Raw genomic sequence first — 18373 nt, forward strand, 5'->3', positions numbered from 1 at the left:
CGCGTCTCCCACTACGCGTCTTTGGCTCCTATATATCAATATCTTATTAGCACCGCACAATGTCGAAGCGCAAAAACGACGCTCTGCTGGAGAGCACCACCGAGCCCGGTACCAAGAAGAACCGCAAGTTTGATCCTGTTGACGAGGCCAATGCTATGACCAGGAAGGACTTCTATTCCCAGACGAATGCTGCCTTCCAATATAAGCCCCAAAATGATACCGTCTACAGTCTGGACCTCGTCCACGCCGACAATTTGCCCGAAAAACAGCTCAACGATTGCTTCAGTCTGATCGAGCGCACAAGCCGCGATGATTACGAGCCCAGCAGCTTTGGCTGGCATCCACGGAGGAAGCTACGCGAAATGAAAGAGAAGGAGATGCGCTATGTTATGCTTACTGAACGTAACATTACGTCTGAGGCAGGGAGTACAAGGGAGAATGAATTTGCCGGCTTCATGAGCTTCATGTTCACGTACGACTCAACACCGCCGCTTCCTGTACTGTACATATACGAGATACACCTGGTGGAGGGCGCAAGAGGCTGCGGACTTGGCAAACACCTCATGCATTCTGCTGAGAAGATCGCTCGAGACTTTGGGATGAAGAAGGTCATGTTGACCTGTTTCAAGAGCAACAAGAACGCTTACAGCTTCTACGAGCGCCTAGGATACCGCATCGACGCATGCTCTCCGAAAGACTTTGAACTTCGCAAGAAGGTATCCAAGAGCGAGTACGTCATCATGAGTTTGGACTTGCGCGATGCGCCACAACAATCTCGACGATCTGAGGGTACTAAGCAGGATGAGGACGCGCAGGTAACAGAAGACGACACGGAATGCTCTACGAGGCCCGCTGACACCCTGAAAAGCTCGGATAAAATCAAGGAGAGCTTAGAGAAGTGTCTGAACGAGCTCAGAGATGAGTACGACCAAAGTCTCAAATTTGACACCGCAGAAGATATCGCTGGAGACGCTTTCGACGCAATTAACCACGGCGATACTGAATCTGCACTTCTACATGCCTCCAGGCTGAGGGACCTCATAGAGCTATTTCAGACCAGAACAATCGCCCAGGCAAAGTTTCAGGCTGCTTTGTGGACGCGGACACAGAGACTTAGAGAGCTCCTGAATTCTGTAGTACACAAAGCCGAATGTGAAGGGGCTGTGCTTCCGGAAGAGCTCATACGTCCTGCAGATATGACAGCATCTGGCCTGAATCCTATCGAAAAGAATCTCATGAATCAAGGCATTGCAGGGACTACCACCAAGATTGGCCCTTCAAGGGCAGAGGTGGAGCTCAGTCGACAGCAGCGCAAGGTGAAAGAGCTCGAGCGTATGGTGGTGTTGCAGCAAAGACAAGCAGACCAAACCCGAACAGCATTTCGGGCTCGCGAACAAGCTTTGTTGAAACGAGAAAGTGCTGCCAAGATAGCTGAGGCACAAGTCGCAATCCGAACGGAACAAATCAACGCCCGTGAAGCTCGAATTGTGCAGAAAATGGTAACATTAGCAAAGGCGTATGATCGTGACGCATCATTGGACGCGGACTCAGAGGCACATTCAGACCAGGGCTCTGAAGATGAAGAAGATGGTGAAGAAGCCTCACTCGAAGATGACGAAGACGACTCATTAGAAGAACCGCAGGAGCAGTCCGCAACGAATACTGAATATAGTAATCAGAGTCGACCGGAGCGCGAAATTGCAGAATCTGATAGCGAGTACGACAAGCCTAAAAAGTTGGCAATCAGCAGTTCGCTGGAACTACCCACCCCAGAAATCATGAAGTGGCAGCGACCAAGAAAAGACCAAGTCAGCACATGGCTTCGACGAAGTGGCTCTGCGAGAGAGACCTTTCCCAGTGGCAAGCGTACCTCTGACATGTAACGCTCCAAGCCAAGGATGCAAACCCGAGGCCGCTCATCTTATATTCAAATCGATTTTAATCCGCGGAAACTCGAGACCAATTCGAATTCATTTTCCAATATTCAAGCACGCAAGCATGAATCTTCTGGCGCGCTCCCAATTCTTGACTAAAATTTGACACGTCCATATTCTTCTGGAAATGCCTTGAAGCTGATGAAGCTCGGGAATGTTCGCAGATCAAGCCGGATCCGCGAATCCTGCCGTTCATCGCGGATTTCCAGGCTGTTGCTAGAAGACATTGGAGCTCGCAGAACCTGAGGCATCCAGCTTCTGAAAGGAGGCAGCATTGGAGCTGCGAGGGCACGCTATACAATTCACAAACATGCCCCACGGCCGCTGCCTTAAGAGGAGAGGCTAAGACGTTTTGCGGGCAGCTTCGCCCTATACATTCTTCGATTAGGACTCCACTTTGTCGCGTCTGATGTTTTACACCACTCCTGCCGATGATCCTTCATCAGCTATCGCGATGCTTTCCAACCCTGCCAGAGTCCCAACCACGACACATTTCATATAATCCCATATGACAACTGACTTTACGTTCTTGCCAGCTTTCGACTCTGCCCATTTGCGCAGCTTGATTTAACTGTTGTGCAACCCACTGTAACTGGTTGCTATGGCATAACATCTTTGGCCCTAAAATTCACTCCCGGAGCTCTTGGCTGGAGGATACCATGGGCAGCATCTCCAATCCTTTGGATATCGGCATCATTGGAGCCGGCATCGCTGGTCTCTGCGCAGGAATCGCGGTGTCTCGAGCTGGCCACAAAGCTACCATCTATGAGAAATCATCATTCAAGAATGAAATTGGCGCAGCGATATCCATCACACCAAATGGGAATAGAGTGCTTTCGAAATGGGGGTTCAGCTATGCCGCAGCTGGCGGGACCGACAAGCTGCAGTTCCGGGGCGTTGATCCTGTGTCAATGCAGCTGAGACATAAGACTGACCTGAGGAATGTGAGAAAGGACTTTGGGGAAGGTTTTAATGCTTTTCATCGAGTCGACTTACATCGCGAACTGAGATTGATGGCAGAGAAGGCAGGAGTAAAGATTTTGTTGAGCCAGGAGGTGGTGGACTTGCAGTGCGAAGAAGGCATCATCAAATTCAAGGATGGCAAGGAAGTCAAAAAGGATTTGGTTGTTGTTGCTGATGGTCTGAAGGTAGGTCCAGAATGCACAGTTTCCTTGTCCACAACGACTAACTCGCCACACAGAGCAACTTCATCCAGACCATCACAGACACCGACATCTACCCAAAGAAGATCGGCAAGTCCGTATTTCGAGGCCTCATTCCCATGTCCGACATCATGTCTGACCCCATCATCGCTCCATTCTTCGAGAACGAAGGCTCAGGTTTCTTCTCCGGCTACTCACCCCTCAACTCTGTTATGTTCATGACGTATCCTTGTCGAAACGATGAGATCATGAATGTAGCAGTCTTCCATACTACACGACCCGGGCACGAAGATGACGAAGGATGGAGTTCGCCAGCCACCATCAAGGAAGTGTTGAGTGTGCTAGACGGCTTACATCCTTTCTGGAGCCAGATCGTAAAGAAAGGAGATGATGATTTGTTCAAATGCTTCCCGATCACATTTCGAGATGCGATTGCAAGGTACAATAAAGGAAGAGTCATCTTGATGGGCGATGCAGCACATCCTATGCAACCTACTCACGCTCAAGGTAAGACTTGCTCGCACGAATACTTAACCTGCTAACTTTCTCTCTCCCCAGGAGCCTGCGTCTCAATCGAAGACGCCGCAACCCTCGAAGTCCTCCTCTCTCAATGCAACTCCCCGGACATTATCCCCTCCTTATGCCAACTCTACTCCGACTTCCGCATCCCACGCGACAATACCACCCAACTCTACTCGAACGTCATGTTCTACAAAAACGACGGTGACCCCGAAGCCGGGAAGAAATACGAAGCTGAAATCCGAAAGTTTTATCCCGCTCCAGACGAACTTATGACTTTTGTTCAAACGCCTTGGGAGGGTCCGCATCAGAGGCTTTGGTATGGGTATGATGTTTATCAGGAAGCTGGGAAAGCGGTGGAGTGGTGGAGGGAGAGGGATGGAGAGGAGAGGTTGCCTAGAGGAGTTGTCAAGCATTTTTTTAATTTGGGGACTAAGGAGGGGGGATGTTGAGGGTGTGGAATGAACGGCCTACAGTATGATGCCTATGCCTTGAGGTTTTGAGATAGCTATAATTGTGTCACCAGCTCAAAATATGCTATAGCACCAAGTTCCGTCATCGTCATCGTCATCGGCTGCTTGAACTCCAGTCGCTTTCGTATTTCACCGCTCGGTCTCGCGCCGTGATATTCCTACCAACGGATATACCGAACACTCAAGTCCGGAGGTGACACCAGCAACACCCGCTCCGTTCTCGCAAATGTTCTCTAACTTGCTTCCATTCAGATCCGGGCAAAAACAAAATTCTATTCCAACTGCTCGACTTTTCGCCCGGTTGTAGAGAGCAGCGGTAGTAGAACTAAATCCAGGCCAGGGTTGCTGATTGCATCATCAATCGGCAGCACATACCACCCATGACCGCCACTGTCCATGGCTAGCTATGGCTATTGTAACAACCTTGAAGGACATAGGTAGAACAAAACAAATTAAACTCCCGCCGGATTCGTTCCTTCCTTCCTTTCTAAACTCCAGTCTTGAGATATTATAAATAAGAAGAAAGCGCGACTCACGGCTCACTCTGATCTGAAGCAGACAAGAATTTCAAGAGTTCTACTACTACCTTCAATCACCATGACCTCGATCATCGACAAAGCAAAAGAGAAGCTCCACATAAGCGGCGGCCACAACGAAAAAATTACGATGGCAGGCCAAAAGATTCATGGTACGGGATATGGTCTGATGGGTCTTACTTGGAAGAAAACACCGCCACCGCAAGAACAGTCTTTCGCAGCTATGAGTGAGTTTACAAGTTAAAATTTCTATCGTGCGTCTTGTCTAATGATACACTTATCTATCTATCAGAAGCCGCCCTCGACGCAGGAGTTAATCTCTGGAACGGTGGAGAAATCTACGGAACTGCCGACTCCAACAGCCTCCATCTCCTCCATGCATATTTCACCAAATATCCTGAAGATGCTGAAAAGGTTGTGATTTCTATCAAAGGTGGGATGAAGTATGGAGAACTGAAAGTTGATGGGAGTGCGGAGAATACTCGGCGCAGTATTGATGAGTGTTTGAAAGTTCTGGATGGCAAGAAGAAACTCGATATTTGGGAATCTGCTCGTGTGGATCCCAATACACCGATTGAGGTGACGATGAGGGCTGCCGAGGAGTATGTGAAAGCTGGGAAGATTGGTGGTGTTGCATTGTCCGAATGCAGTGCAGACACGATTCGTCGTGCGTCGAAGGTTGCTAAGATTGAGGCTGTCGAGGTGGAGTTCTCGATGTGGTCGACTGACATTTTGGAGAATGGCGTTGCACAAGCGTGTGCAGAGCTTGATATTCCAATCGTTGCGTACAGTCCTATCGGCCGTGGATTCCTCACAGGACAGGTGAGCTCGTGATCTGCTGCTAAAAGAGCTGCGAGCAGGTGCTGACGATTTGCAGGTCAAGAGATTCGAAGATATCCCAGAGGATGATATGCGCCGACATATGCCTAGGTTCCAGCCTGAGAATTTCGACAAGAACCTGAAACTTGTCCACGAGCTTGAGAAACTCGCCCAACGAAAGAACGCTACGCCAGGTCAAGTCGCTCTTGCGTGGGTGCGGGCGCAGAGCCACAAGCCCGGCATGCCGCTCATCATACCTATCCCAGGCGCATCGACTGCGGAGAGGGTGAAGGAGAACTCGAAAGAGATCAAGCTAAGCGACAATGATCTCAAGGAGATCGACAGCCTGATTGAGAGCGTTGAGATTGTCGGCGGTCGATATGACGAAGCTCAATCTGCCCTCAACTTCGGCAGCACTCCACCACTGCAGGAGTAAGTGAGAAGCGTGTGCTGTGATGAAGTCAGCCTCCCACGCGAAAGAAGAATGCATGTATTGAGTTTGCGACAAGGACGATGCCAGAAAGGAAGTCAGATCAAGTGTAGTTTAGAATAATCCGCATTCGGCTTCTGAAGATAGCTCCGAAGAGAAATCCAAGGAACCGTAAGCATTGCAGAATTCTTGCCATTCATCATAGGGATAGGGGAAGGATAAGTCAAGCGAGAGGGACGCTTCGAAGACTCACCATAGGTTGTCCAGACCAGAGCGCGCAGAGATGAGGCATGTTGCAGTCCATTCCTCTGCTGTACAGGATTTCCTGACATTCGTCAAGCCCATGGACACACACGCAGCCTGATACCCTTCTCTTCATATCTGCATGGAGAAGCATTCCGCATTCCCAACCAAAATAACACCTGACAAGAAGCTACTCATCCTCACTTCTCACCCCACGATATTGGTTATATTCTCCGCCCCAAAAACCTCCAATTGCCTATGCCCTTTCCTGAGAAGAAACTCAATGGCCCCAAAATCTTTCCGATCCATTCCAAGATTCTTCTCGAATTCTCTTCGGGCAAAATTTTTGAAATTCTCGCGTGTGGACGCGGGCTTTTTTCGTGCGGTGCGGAGACATTGGCGGTATAAGGAGAGGACGTCGCGTTGGAGGCCGGAGAGACGGGGCATGATGTTAGGGGGATTGCGGCGCGCGGAGGGCCATTGTTGATTATTGCGTTAGTGAAGGGATTGAGGACTGGGCTCGGAGTCGAGGACTTCATGACGATGGAGCTCGGACCACAGCGTGGAGAATATACTTTGAAGCTTCAGTGCCTTCTATGACAACATCCAAACAACCACACTCAATATGTAGTCGTACTTCCACCCATCTCCTCAACCCCAAAAAGATGCCCTCCCAAACCCTCGACCTCCTAATCCTCGGCGCAGGCTGGACCTCAACTTTCTTAATCCCCCTCCTAAAATCCCAAAACCTAACCTTCGCCGCCACAACCCGCGACGGCCGCAACAAAACCCTAAAATGGTCCTTCGACCCCATCAACCCATCCTTCACCTCTCTCCCCAAAGCCCACAACATCCTAATAACATTCCCCCTAACCGGAACCTCCCAATCCAAAATTTTAGTCTCAGGTTACACCTCCCACCACAAAACCTCCCCCTCCTCACATCTCTTCATCCAACTGGGTTCCACAGGAATATACCAAATCCCTCAACCGTCACATTGGACGTCAAGATCTTCAAATTACGATAAAACGAACGCGCGTGCGATTGCAGAAGATGAAATTTTGTCATTAAACCACTGCGTGTTGAATTTATCAGGTTTATGGGGCGGAGATCGAGATCCACGGACTTGGGTTTCGAGGGTAGCGAAGACGAAAGCTGAAGTGAAGGGGAAGAAGAGTGTGCATTTGATTCATGGAGTTGATGTTGCGAGGGGGATAGTTGCGACGATGGGGAAGTGGGAGAAGGCGAAGGGGCAGAGGTTTTTGGTGACGGATGGGGTGGTTTATGATTGGTGGGAGTTGTTTGTTGGGTGGGCGGAGGGGAGGGAGGAGGGTGAGGGGCCGAGTGAACAGGCGGAATGGGTTTACGAGTTGATGTGGGAAGAGGGTGTTAGGGCTTTGCCGAGGAGTATGGATGCTCTTGGGAGGTGTTATGATTCGAGGGAGTTTTGGAGGACGTTTGGGTTGGTGCCTTTGAAGGCTAGGATTACATACAGAAAGTAGGTCCTCTGAAGTCGACTGATGTGCTGTTTCAATCTATGCATGTATATACGACCCACTATCTATCTCGCACTGCTTCGAAAGGGTATCATCCAAACATCATCAAATCATGTTAACACGTTACGCATACGCATACTCATGCCTTCCAACTCATACACGGAAACCTCCATCCACGTTCCCCCTCCTCGCTCGAAACGTCCGACTCATCAATAGGCAGCCGATTCTCCTCATCTATAGCATCGTCACCCATCGCCATACGTCTAAATTTCTCTCGAATCCGCGGATCACGTTCCATCTCTTGCACAAGCTCCAACTCCAAATCCTCAGCATTGGTATTTTGATTCCGATAAGTCTTTGTGAATTTCCAAGGCGGCCAGAGTCTAGCCGCGATGAGATTCCTTTTACTAGCACCATAAGCCAACTCCATCGTGACCAGAACAGCGAAAGCGATGACGAGTGTAGCCCACCAATTCGGATCTCGACCAAAGACGTACTGGAATCCGCCTTTGACGTCGTATGGCGAGAGGTTGTTGCCGTAGATTGCGCTCATGAAGCCGTTCCAAGCGAACCACCCGCCGACAGTAATGAGGAAGGAGCCGAAGACGATTAAGGTCTTGTAGTGAGTTTCGATCATGAAGAGCTTCCAATTTGTCCAGACGATGCCAAGTGTGAAGCACGCATCGCCTAGGGCAAAGAGTCCTGTGTCGCCCATGATATTGTACTTTCCGTAATTGGCCCAGCATATGAACCACACTACCAACCCGTTAACGGTCGCATGAAGCATCCAGCCAACATACATGGTGAGGTTGAGTCCTTGGTTCCTCTGGCCATACACGTATAGCTCTGGGATGGCGAGAAGAGTTTCTGGTCGTAGATCCTGCTCAAAGATGCCCGGAACGATGACGCACAAGCTAGTAAATAAGGTGTTCAGAACGGTGAGCGACCATTGCTCATACAGTGACGTGCCCGTATATCCGTTGTATCTCTGAAACAAAGCTTGCATCATGTAGAAGAACATCTCTTTCCAGAACGTGAGGAGGACGAATTTTGCAGTCCGCACATACTGATATCGCCCGTGGACCAGGAGCAGTCTCTGTAGGAACCGGAATTGAGCGATGCTATAGTCCGCAACACGCGCCGCTTGCAGACCTTCTTTTCCAGAAATGCCGACACCAACATGCGCGGCTTGAATCATGGCAATGTCATTGGCTCCATCGCCGATCGCTAAAGTCAAGCCAGGCAAGCGAGCACGAATGCCTTTGACGATGTCGGCCTTTTGCGATGGGGATGCGCGACAAACGATGGCAGAGTCAACATTGGCAATGAGAGTCGTGAAGAAGAGCTGCGTGAGCTGCTGATCCGCTTGCACCACACCAAGTGAGTGTCCATCGATGACAATGACTCTGTGAGTGTCTCCATCATGTACGATCTCAGTCATCTGGCCATGGAGGTCGCCTTTGGTAGAGTCCAAGATGTAGATGAGCGACGCCGGTTGACAAATTCGGGCAGCGTGAGCAATGTTGATAGCAGTCTCCCGCTTGTCTCCAGTAAGCATCATGACTCGAATATTCGCCCTTTGCAGGCGATCAATGGTCTCAGGCACACCCTTCTGAAGTTTGTCCTCAATGGCTGAAGCACCCAGAAGATCAAGATTCTGCTCCACGGTCTCGGCTGCAGCTTCAATCTGTGCTTGGCGGTCTTCGAGCGATGTACACGCATCGCGATAGAGCTTGCTCCAAACGGCGTACTCCTGCTCATCGATGTACTTGTGAGAGTATAGCAAGGTTCGCAAGCCGTCCGTTGCGAAGTCGTCTATGTGTTTGAAGCACCTTGTGAAGAGCTCGGAATCATCGATATGCTCAAGATCTCGGACATCTTTATGGAAGCTCGACTTGGGGATTTCTAGCGTAGCTCTGGTGATCGCCAAGGAGCGGCGAATGTCTTTGGAACTTCGCGACATCTGCAGGCTCGGTCGACCGCCGAAGCTGTTTCTAGGCTCCTCGCTCTTTCGAGCCACACTGCGTCTGATATCCATGCTTCGTCTCACCTCCATGGACTTTCGAGCAGCGAGCTCAGATTGTCGCAGTCGTGGGATGATGTGGCTATCGGCACCTTTGCATACAAGCCATATACGACCATCCGGGCAGCGAACTGCAATGGACATGCGCTTGCGCTTCGAGCTGAACTCTATCACATCCAAGATCTCGTACTCCTCGACAGATCCCGTATTTGTCTTGACTTGAAGCTTTTGTGAAGATCGATTGACAAGCAGATAGCCCAACTCCTGTGCCGCAGCAACCAGCGCGACTTCGTCTGGCGACGCGGCCTGGAAATTGATGCGGCCGTCTTTGACCTCTGGAAGAGCTGTGTGACAGACTGCCATGCCAAGAATGAACTCCTTCGCGCGACGTGCTACGGGCGTCGTAGACTCTCTCGCAATGAGCTCAAGCAATTCTGCTGTAGTCCGAGATGGCGGCTCTCGACGGTCCGACGGTCTACGAGACAGCGCCTGGGATGGGCGACCCAACGTCTGTGATATTCGGCTTTGAGGGACAGGTGAGATTTCACGCTCCTCGACTCTGATTGCAGGCATATCGGGGCCACTTTTGGCTTGGCTGTCGTCGGCCGCTTGCGCAGTCGTAGTGGGATCTCCATGAGTCCAGATTAGTCCTGCCACGCTCATAGCTCGAAATCGCATGACGTTGTCTGTAAGCGTTCCAGTCTTGTCCGAGAGAATGTAGCTGACCTGGCCCAGATTCTCGAGAATAGTATTTGTGTTACAGGTCATTGGTGTGTTTGATTCCTCGTCGTACATCTCAACATCGCCTTGAACCATGAGCATCTGACCAATCTTGACAATTTCAAGCGACACGTAGAGTGCCAGTGGAATGACATTATTAAACATGATCAAAAAGCCCACGATGATCTGTTTGAATGCAGGGTAAGCATTATTAAGATACCATGCGCCAGATTCAAAGCGATCATGCCAGAGAATGTAGCCAATCGAGCAGCCGACCGAGAGCACCACGACATAGAATATAAGTGTCAAGACAACCTGGTTGGCGTACTTCTCCAGACGAGGCTTCTTTGCAGTCGGATGGTGGTTCGCATTCATGCGAATCTTGCACTCCTCACCGGTGTTGACAACTAAGCCGTAAATGTAGCCCGTGTTCCGCAGGACACTGCCACGAAACACCACCTCGTTGAGCGTGATTGGTAGTGACTTTCCCTTGATATTAACCTTGCCATAGAAATCGTAAAGATTTTTGTTTGGGTCCTCGAGATGGAAATCAGCGCTGGCCTCTCTGAGCGATGACAGCGATGAGCACATATCCAACAGATCCGGTAGAGCCTGCTTAGTCTTGAGGTTTGTCTCGCCGTCCAGAGCCATCGTATCAATGTACGCAACGCCATTCTCGCCGTCACTGTACAATAGCACAATGTCTGCGGGAATTGCATCGTCACGCTTGAGTTTCAAGATGTCTCCGACTTTGATATCGTGCCATCTGGTGTCCGACCAGCCAAATAACTCATCATCGTCATCATTCTCCTTCTCTTCCACAATTCGCGGAGCTTCAGACTTCGAGCTCACTGCCAGCGCTCTTGAAAGCATGCGTGCGAACATGCTGGTCGGCACCACATGCTCCGTACCCTCAGCACTACCCTTCAATCGCAACACTTTCGCAAAATAATTATTCTCCACCTTATCCATACGATGCCTCTTGAAATCATCATATCCCTCCTTCAGCACCGTTAACAAGATAAAGAACGTAAGCGGTAAGATGGTAGTATAATTTCCAGTGGTAGAAAGTCCAGGAATGGTCTGAGGAACACCTATGCAAATGAAGTAGAAATTCGACAATCGCGTCGCCTGCCAAATGATCTGTTTCGGCAGGAAATCCCAGATCGTGTATCTCGAAGATCGGATCGTGTTGGATATGAAGCCGTGGCCATGACTTCGTCGTTCGTCGATAGGCGGGGCATCGTGCGTGGCGCGAAGAGGTACGTATCGACCATCTTTGGAGGGCGGAAGAGGTTTCTGGCGGAGGATGAGCTCCACGAAATAGCGCTGGTAGCACGACGCTGCTGGTTGTGCAACATGCTTGCTCCAGATGTGTTGGAGAGCGCTGGGCTCGTCCATCGCCGCACGACCCATGTAAACGTTATCTTGAGCAGGCCAGCATCCTCACCATCTAACACTCCGCAAGCGATTGACAGCGACGGAAAGGACAGGTAACGACAGTAGTTTTACACTGGCAAGGCAGAGTGGTAGCACGCTTATTCAGCCACATCCACCACCACCTCCGCTTTCCACATAGAATAGTCGATTTTCAATTGGTCGCATTTTGCCTCCTGCCTCGGAGCCACCTTTCAGTGTTCACGCGCGTCGATGCCACCAGGTCTATATGTGCATGTCCGAAACCTTGAAGAGACGGGAGGCGGCCGTAGACCACAAGACTAATTTAGAAGCCTTTGAAACATTCCTGATCCTGTATGAGGAAGATGACGATTGCAGTAGAATCCTTGAAAGGATCAAAAACGGCATGAATGTGGTGAGGAGCAATGGAAAGATCCAGTGGCAGCATAACAATCATAAGTAGTTCCCTTCATAGCATTTTGCATTGCCTTCGTATTCTAGACACGAACAAAGCTGCATCGTACTTTTCTCAACTCCACAGCGGAAAGACACGAAACTTGCAGCTCTTGCCCATTGTTCCATTCCATTCCCTGCCAGTAGTAGTGGTAGCTCAAATGCATCGACTCCCCGGCCATGCCCAAACGCCGCCCGCCAGGTACAGGAAGCAGCAGTAGAGATGACAAAGCCACTCTACTTCCTGATGGCACGCTGGTAGAATGCAAGCTCCTCGCCCTCCAGAATGTACCCATCCACACGACCAGACTGACCGGGACGGCTAGCAACCACAGCATAAAGACGGCCAGCCTCAAACTGACGCTCAAGAGCAGCCTCGACCTTTCCAAGAGCCTTGTGGCGCTCCTGCTGCTTCTTCTCCACACTCTTGCTCTTCTTCACCTCCTCGGTCTCAGTCTTCGCCTGGCGTCTACGACCCAATGGCTGACCGTAATGAGCCTCATACCACTGACGGAAAGGCGCAGCATCGACCTGGATGATGGCGGACTTGGTAAGGGTGTTGGTACGGACGAGCTCGTTGTTGGAAGGGTGGAAAGCTACACCGATGACGCGGACCTTGCGGGCGATACCCTCGCTGCCCCAGGAGAAGTTACCGGAGTCGATACGGAGGGCGCGGAATTTGCGGTTGCCGCCACGGGTGCGGACGAGGTGGACACGCTTGGCGCCAATACGGGTGTTGGCTGGCTGGCGGCCCTTCTCGAAAGCTCTGTTCTCATCACATCAATAAATGATGCGGTGTGGCAGGAGACATTTCGGGTTATGCATACCTCTTCTTGCGATAGTATGCGCGCTTAGCACCAGAGGCGCTGCGCTTGTGACGGGAGTCACGAGAGATACTGGGAAATGGTCAGCGTGTGTTCTGGAGTAGGGAATGGAGGGTATTGGTATAGAATGTACCCCATGATTGCGGTGTTGGTGAAGTGTCTGTGGGAGAAACGTTAGTGGACTGTCTGACAGGATGTAGACTGCAAGCATTTCCAAGTCGCTGTGGTATGTATGTACGTACTGATTGACTGGTCTTCACCGGGTGCGCTGGGTGTGTTGGGCGATGTCGAGTGTCGTCGTGGAATTCGAGATTGTCAAGGTCTGCAGAAAGCCAGGTCCGCACAAATGCCAAGAGTTGCATTTTGATCTTGCGCTTGATTCGCTGCTTCACGATGGGCACTAGTGGGAAGACCGTCCGCATCAAAGCCTAATTGAGGGTGTCTTTCGAACAGCTTACTTCGATTTCTAGATCTACACAAGTAGAGGCTCACTTTCTGCGCTCATACTATCAATGCCCACAGATCCATACACTTTCAAAGGCACAGCAATCTCAAACGTATCAGCTGGCAGCCACTCTTTACCAACAAATACCGTGCCTCTCTCATCACTGCCGAATTCTTCGAAAAGATCGTGCTCCTCGTCGCTACCACCATTGCCTTCAATACCAAGTCCTTGCACATGTCGCTGAGTGGTGAACTCCACCTTCAGGCGCCAGTTGAGATTGACACCTGTAGTCTCGAATGTTGGGACAGCGCTGGGTGGGATCGTGAGATTGAAACTGATCTGTCTGGCAAAGATGGTGTTCTCTCTTGCTGCGGCATAGACCCTGCGAGTGACACGATTGATTGAGCTGGCGCTACGCAGAGCTAGAGACGGGTCAACATGCTCGGCTGATTCGAGCTCGATGAGGACTGAATAGGTTGGGGCTTGTTGTTCGGCGTCTGCTGCAGTTGAAGGTGCAGTGAAATCGAGGGTGCCCGTCACAGCTTCGCCGATCCTGTAAGCAGGTCGCAGAATAGTCAGGACCGCGACAGGCTCGCCTGATCTAGCAATGTTGAAACGATTTGCGCTCTGAGAGCCAGATTGCCGTGGATTGCCGTTGCTGTCGACTAGATTCGATCGCAAAATTGCGAAATCAATCGCCTCTCTGATATTGGCTGGAGGTGTCTCGATCATGTTGCTGTGCCTCGAGAGGCTGGGTGATGCTGGAGACGCAGGTGAAGTCGGCGAAAGGAGTATGCCGTTCTCGTCGACAGCCCGCTCAAGTAGCCTCTCCGTGTAGCGTAAAAAGTCCTCTAGACCCTGCTTTGGGTTCTTCTTGCTCTTTGGCTCTTTCGTAGATTGAAACTGCGGCCTCCCATCTGGTGTGTTGGGATCAGGCAGCACGCTCATCGTTTGCGCGGCATCTCGTAACAGCACGTAGGGCGACATCAGGTCGTGACCAAGCAGATCACCCCGACTGTCGTAGCTGCCAAGCACGCGAAAAGGTACTTCAACACTTTTCACTTGCTGCCCTTCTGGCCTTTGCACACTAAGTGCCAGATAATACGCAACCTTGATTGCCCTTCCTCGGTGGCTCGGCGGCAAGCCTCTGGGCAACGAGAATCGATAGCTGTAGCTTCTACTTTCACCAGGTGCGAGGCGAAGGTCCACGAAGAGCAAGCTTTGCGGTGTTGAAAGCAGAGGTATTGTTTTTGAACCAGCGCTGGCCTTCATCTGCGCCATCGAGCTCATCTCATCGCCGCCCAGTAATCCACCTAGAGACTCGCCAATATTACCCCAGCCAAGAGCGCCAAACAGGCCAGACGAGCGCTTCGACCGTTCGACCCCTACTACGCCGCCTCCACCTTGGACACCTTTACGCTTCACCTCCTCAAATGGGGCAGCATTGACAAGACTACCATCGAGAGTAAAACTTCCCATCGTCTGCGCATAAGCCATCATGAGAGTCTCCGGCTCCGCAGGTTTGTTTTGCGGCGATCGAGAAGCCTGTCGTGAGTGCGAGAACTTTGGAAGTAGGCGGCCAAAGGTCTGTTGGGATGGTATTTCCGAAGTCAAAGTTTCGTCGCTGTGATTGCTCATCCCATAGAACTCGCTGCTGGTCCGAGGCGTTCCTTCTTGCGATGTTTCTGACATTACTCTTGATAAGGGATTCAAACTGCTCGCGCCACCTGCTTGCCACGCCTCTGGTGGTCGCGGTGAGACCTGCCGCTTGCCTGAATGCATTGTAGAAGGGCTGCGGCCCAGTTTTAGTCTATTCGCTGCTTGAGATTCCGCAGTCGGTAGTGTGCTTGCGCTCATTGGAGGCGAGGCTGGAAACTTGAAGTCCTTGAAACTGCTTTTGTCTTGCTCTTCCGCACTTGCATGTTTTCTCAGACTGCTTTGCCTTGTAAGTTGTGGCGTATTGCCAGTTGAATGAGTACCAGGTCTTCTCCGCCCTGGTCTGATCGGTATCGCTTGTCCAGACGGATCTGTTTCTATCGTAGGTGTAGTGGCTTCGTAGAGAGGTGATGGTTGACGCGGCGAGAGCATCCCAAGGGTGGCAGGAGATTGCGCGCTCAAGCTTGGTGTATGTGTGTATTGCAGACTCGCACTCCTGCCATGCGCTTTCACAGGCCTCTTACCAAGAAGAGCAGTGGGTGTCCTTCCCTCACTCACGGCTTCACTACCCATTGACATGATGGACACACTCCTTCCATGACCTGCGCCGGGTTTTGCACTGCCCGGTGTTGGCGCCTGGTACGAGCTCGGGGGTCCATTGCTTCCTCTTGAAGATGCATAAACCACATTCAAGGAGAGCGTAGGTCGGTGGCTCCGGCCAAGAGGTCCTCCCTTTGTGCTGGCTGCGGTGGTGGACGGCGCTCTTGACAACGGGACTGGTTTGCTGACTTGAGCCGAGCTCTTTCTACTGTGCGGAACTGATCCAAGTACTCGCGAAGTCCTCCTGCTATGGGTGGTACTGTTGCCGTTGCCATTGACTTCATTGTCCTTCCTTCGGCTCGACAGCTTGGCTATGTTCTTGAACGTGATGATGCATTCAATCTCCTCTCCTGCGTACACAGTCGGCTCCTTCCAGCGCACATAAGCTCGTATATTCGACTGCGAGGGGGTGGTCGGCGGCATTGTGACGAGCGGCAATACTGGTATCGCTGGTCCTCTGTGGTGGACGGCAGCTCTTTCATCAGCTTTCCATGGTATCGGCGCGATTGCAGCATTCTCTCGGTGTCTGATCACATCTGGTCCCGTTTACCACCTGTCCGAATGCAAAGGGATCTAAGCTGTGTGCATCTTCGTTCTTTGTGCCCAAGTCAATGATGGCAAACGATCAATAATGCTGCGCTCATCGCGTATTGGTTGGTTGTGCAAGTACGTACTACTGTAGCGGAGCGGAGCGGGAAAGACGCAAAGCACCTTCCACCGGCTCCTGGCATTGCGACAGCGCGAAACAGCGGATATCCCTGTGATCCACAATTCAGGGACGGCCAATTTGGTTGACAAACATGGATACGAGAACTATATTCGTTGAGCATACGAAATGCCTGGGTCAATAACGTCTCCAAACACCTTTTCTATGCTGCGCTTGGCACCGTCTGTGTCGTAGCAGCATCCCTCACAGCAACATCCTCTGGCTTCACTCTCGCTAGCCCCTCCTTAGCGTAGAAATCCATGGGATACGTTCTGTGTTCCCATCCTTGTCGCGCTCCAAGTACAACTAAGGCCTCATACGGCGTCAAAAGCGGACGTGGAAATGCGTAGCCCCAATCTATGCTCAATCGCGGACAAGCCACCTGCACCCAGCATTCCACATCCGGCATCATGGCAAGCTTGCCGGGGAATATCTCGCTGAGCAGCAAGTTGACCCATGTGATACCTTGCTCGCGGAGGTGGTTCTCGATCAAAGTCATTGTGTGTGGATTGCCTTGCCTACCCAGACTTCCTAGGATCAGACCCCATTTGCGAGCCTTCTTCGCCTGAGTGAGAGCATTTGACCGATCGCTGAGCAAGGTGTCGTGATCGTAGGTCTCGTGTGTCAGTCGCCGTGAGTAAGGATCATACCGATATGCAGGTATTGAAGGGTTGTGAATCATAGCGCTCTCCAGATGGAATCGACCATCGCCGAGATACAATATGAGGTCCACGGCTTGCTCCTTGGTCAGGTGAGGTGAGGTACAGCCTAAGATTTCGCCTTTTGAAAGTGGCATAATCTGCGGCACAATGATGTTGTATCCTGCACTCCGCAGCTGCTGAGAAGTACCGTGTAGCGTAGCATTGAACTGAATGGTACCTACCATGGCGATGGTGCTGCCTGGCTTGAAGTTACGCTCGATAGTAGCGAGCAAGTGTTCGAGATCGATTTGAATATCGACAAACACGTAGAGTGTCTGGATCTTGGTCACGTTGACGGGGATCAGACACGAGTGAGCGTAGTGAACGAGCATGTCACAGCCTAATGCTCGAGCGGTGTAGTCATCGATGCAGCAGGCTCCGTAGGTCACGTCGCCCATAATGAGCGTGCTTGCACCCGGACAGAACTGTGTCAGGATGTCAGAGATGGTGGTGGCAAAGAGCAGAAGTCCTTCGGGCATCTGGAGAGCGATCTTCTTCGCGCCCGAAGTGCGTATCCTGTGGATGGTCTTGTGCAGCTCGAAGTTGTAATTCTTCGGCAGCAATGCAATAGCATCATTGATGTCTTTATCATGGAGAATGTCGTCTGGCACATTGTTCAAGGCACGAGCTGGCCGCCTCCTAGGCGCAACTGTAGCTCACGTCAGCTTGACTGTGCAACACGAGATCATAGTTGAGACTGCACCCTGCACTGCGCCGGTCTCCTCGATGGAGCCATTGCTGGCTTCCGCTCCAGCTGAGGCTTTTGCATGCGCTGCCTTTCTGCCGATGAATCGTCGCTTTGGTGCTTTCGGTATAGATTCGGTGTCGGCGTTGATAGTGTCTTCGGTTACTGTAGAGACGTCGGGCCCCAGGTCTGCGATCGCGCGGTCCTCCTCCATGCTGCGCTTCCGACAGTAATTCAGTGGCTGGGCGTTCGATGTCGAAGGGCTGTTTTCCAAGCGCACGTGAGTTGGAACGAAAATGCTTGCCGCGCTTCGGGACGCTCTAGCCTCTAGCCGTGTAGCATGGTGTGGATTGTACAGTCAGCAGACTTAGCAGAGCTTATTATTACTGTACCTGCAGTGGACGAATGCAGGCTGCTGTGCCTGATCCCACCACTGCACCATGAGTTCTGGGCAAGGCAAGGCAAGGCGCGTGGTGATGTTGCACCATGTGCACGCGTGGAGAACTTAGCCTGCCAAGTGGGCAAAGAAGCCGCAAGCGTTGAGTTGAG

The 18373-nt window shown here is 51.4% G+C and overlaps 10 protein-coding genes across 10 annotated transcripts; 4 read left to right on the forward strand and 6 right to left on the reverse strand.

Moving 5' to 3' along the window:
- Window positions 1-155: 155 nt before the first annotated feature.
- On the forward strand, window positions 156-758 carry MYCFIDRAFT_27838 (uncharacterized protein; the record flags this gene model as incomplete). Its single annotated transcript, XM_007921646.1, has 1 exon — window positions 156-758. A coding segment is annotated over one exon (603 nt), but the record flags the coding sequence as incomplete, so codon positions are not given.
- A 1212-nt stretch (window positions 759-1970) lies between these two features.
- MYCFIDRAFT_170990 (uncharacterized protein) lies at window positions 1971-2547 on the reverse strand (the record flags this gene model as incomplete). Its single annotated transcript, XM_007923942.1, has 6 exons — window positions 1971-2015; window positions 2042-2227; window positions 2254-2276; window positions 2331-2371; window positions 2401-2477; window positions 2518-2547. 6 exons carry the CDS (start codon window positions 2545-2547, stop codon window positions 1971-1973), a joined length of 402 nt encoding a protein of 133 aa, XP_007922133.1.
- A 46-nt stretch (window positions 2548-2593) lies between these two features.
- On the forward strand, window positions 2594-4242 carry MYCFIDRAFT_76889 (uncharacterized protein; the record flags this gene model as incomplete). The annotated part of the gene is made up of 4 exons (XM_007922308.1): window positions 2594-3082; window positions 3136-3604; window positions 3656-3935; window positions 4143-4242. 4 exons carry the CDS (start codon window positions 2594-2596, stop codon window positions 4240-4242), a joined length of 1338 nt encoding a protein of 445 aa, XP_007920499.1.
- A 513-nt stretch (window positions 4243-4755) lies between these two features.
- Window positions 4756-5880, forward strand: MYCFIDRAFT_76890 (uncharacterized protein; the record flags this gene model as incomplete). The annotated part of the gene is made up of 3 exons (XM_007922309.1): window positions 4756-4852; window positions 4918-5447; window positions 5503-5880. 3 exons carry the CDS (start codon window positions 4756-4758, stop codon window positions 5878-5880), a joined length of 1005 nt encoding a protein of 334 aa, XP_007920500.1.
- Window positions 5881-6324: 444 nt separating this feature from the next.
- Window positions 6325-6564, reverse strand: MYCFIDRAFT_26785 (uncharacterized protein; the record flags this gene model as incomplete). Its single annotated transcript, XM_007921588.1, has 1 exon — window positions 6325-6564. One exon carries the CDS (start codon window positions 6562-6564, stop codon window positions 6325-6327), a length of 240 nt encoding a protein of 79 aa, XP_007919779.1.
- A 172-nt stretch (window positions 6565-6736) lies between these two features.
- Window positions 6737-9114, forward strand: MYCFIDRAFT_160748 (uncharacterized protein). Its single transcript, XM_007923943.1, has one exon. The coding sequence runs from the start codon at window positions 6783-6785 to the stop codon at window positions 7617-7619; it is 837 nt and encodes a 278-aa protein (XP_007922134.1). The 5' UTR covers window positions 6737-6782; the 3' UTR covers window positions 7620-9114.
- Window positions 6737-11772, reverse strand: MYCFIDRAFT_86408 (uncharacterized protein; the record flags this gene model as incomplete). The annotated part of the gene is made up of 1 exon (XM_007922490.1): window positions 6737-11772. The coding sequence occupies one exon, from the start codon at window positions 11770-11772 to the stop codon at window positions 7753-7755; it is 4020 nt and encodes a 1339-aa protein (XP_007920681.1). The 3' UTR covers window positions 6737-7752.
- A 427-nt stretch (window positions 11773-12199) lies between these two features.
- MYCFIDRAFT_49121 (uncharacterized protein) lies at window positions 12200-13321 on the reverse strand. The gene is made up of 4 exons (XM_007921875.1): window positions 13274-13321; window positions 13165-13191; window positions 13035-13103; window positions 12200-12973 (listed from the first exon to the last, which is right to left on the reverse strand). The coding sequence occupies exons 2-4, from the start codon at window positions 13167-13169 to the stop codon at window positions 12445-12447; spliced, it is 603 nt and encodes a 200-aa protein (XP_007920066.1). The 5' UTR covers window positions 13170-13191; window positions 13274-13321; the 3' UTR covers window positions 12200-12444.
- Window positions 13322-13465: 144 nt separating this feature from the next.
- Window positions 13466-16388, reverse strand: MYCFIDRAFT_55934 (uncharacterized protein). The gene has a single exon (XM_007922006.1). It carries the CDS (start codon window positions 16153-16155, stop codon window positions 13504-13506), a length of 2652 nt encoding a protein of 883 aa, XP_007920197.1. The 5' UTR covers window positions 16156-16388; the 3' UTR covers window positions 13466-13503.
- Window positions 16389-16601: 213 nt separating this feature from the next.
- On the reverse strand, window positions 16602-18038 carry MYCFIDRAFT_26269 (uncharacterized protein; the record flags this gene model as incomplete). The annotated part of the gene is made up of 2 exons (XM_007921551.1): window positions 16602-17788; window positions 17819-18038. The coding sequence occupies 2 exons, from the start codon at window positions 18036-18038 to the stop codon at window positions 16602-16604; spliced, it is 1407 nt and encodes a 468-aa protein (XP_007919742.1).
- Window positions 18039-18373: the final 335 nt, after the last annotated feature.

This window comes from Pseudocercospora fijiensis, assembly GCF_000340215.1.
Source record: "Pseudocercospora fijiensis CIRAD86 unplaced genomic scaffold MYCFIscaffold_1, whole genome shotgun sequence".
NCBI lineage: Eukaryota > Fungi > Ascomycota > Dothideomycetes > Mycosphaerellales > Mycosphaerellaceae > Pseudocercospora > Pseudocercospora fijiensis.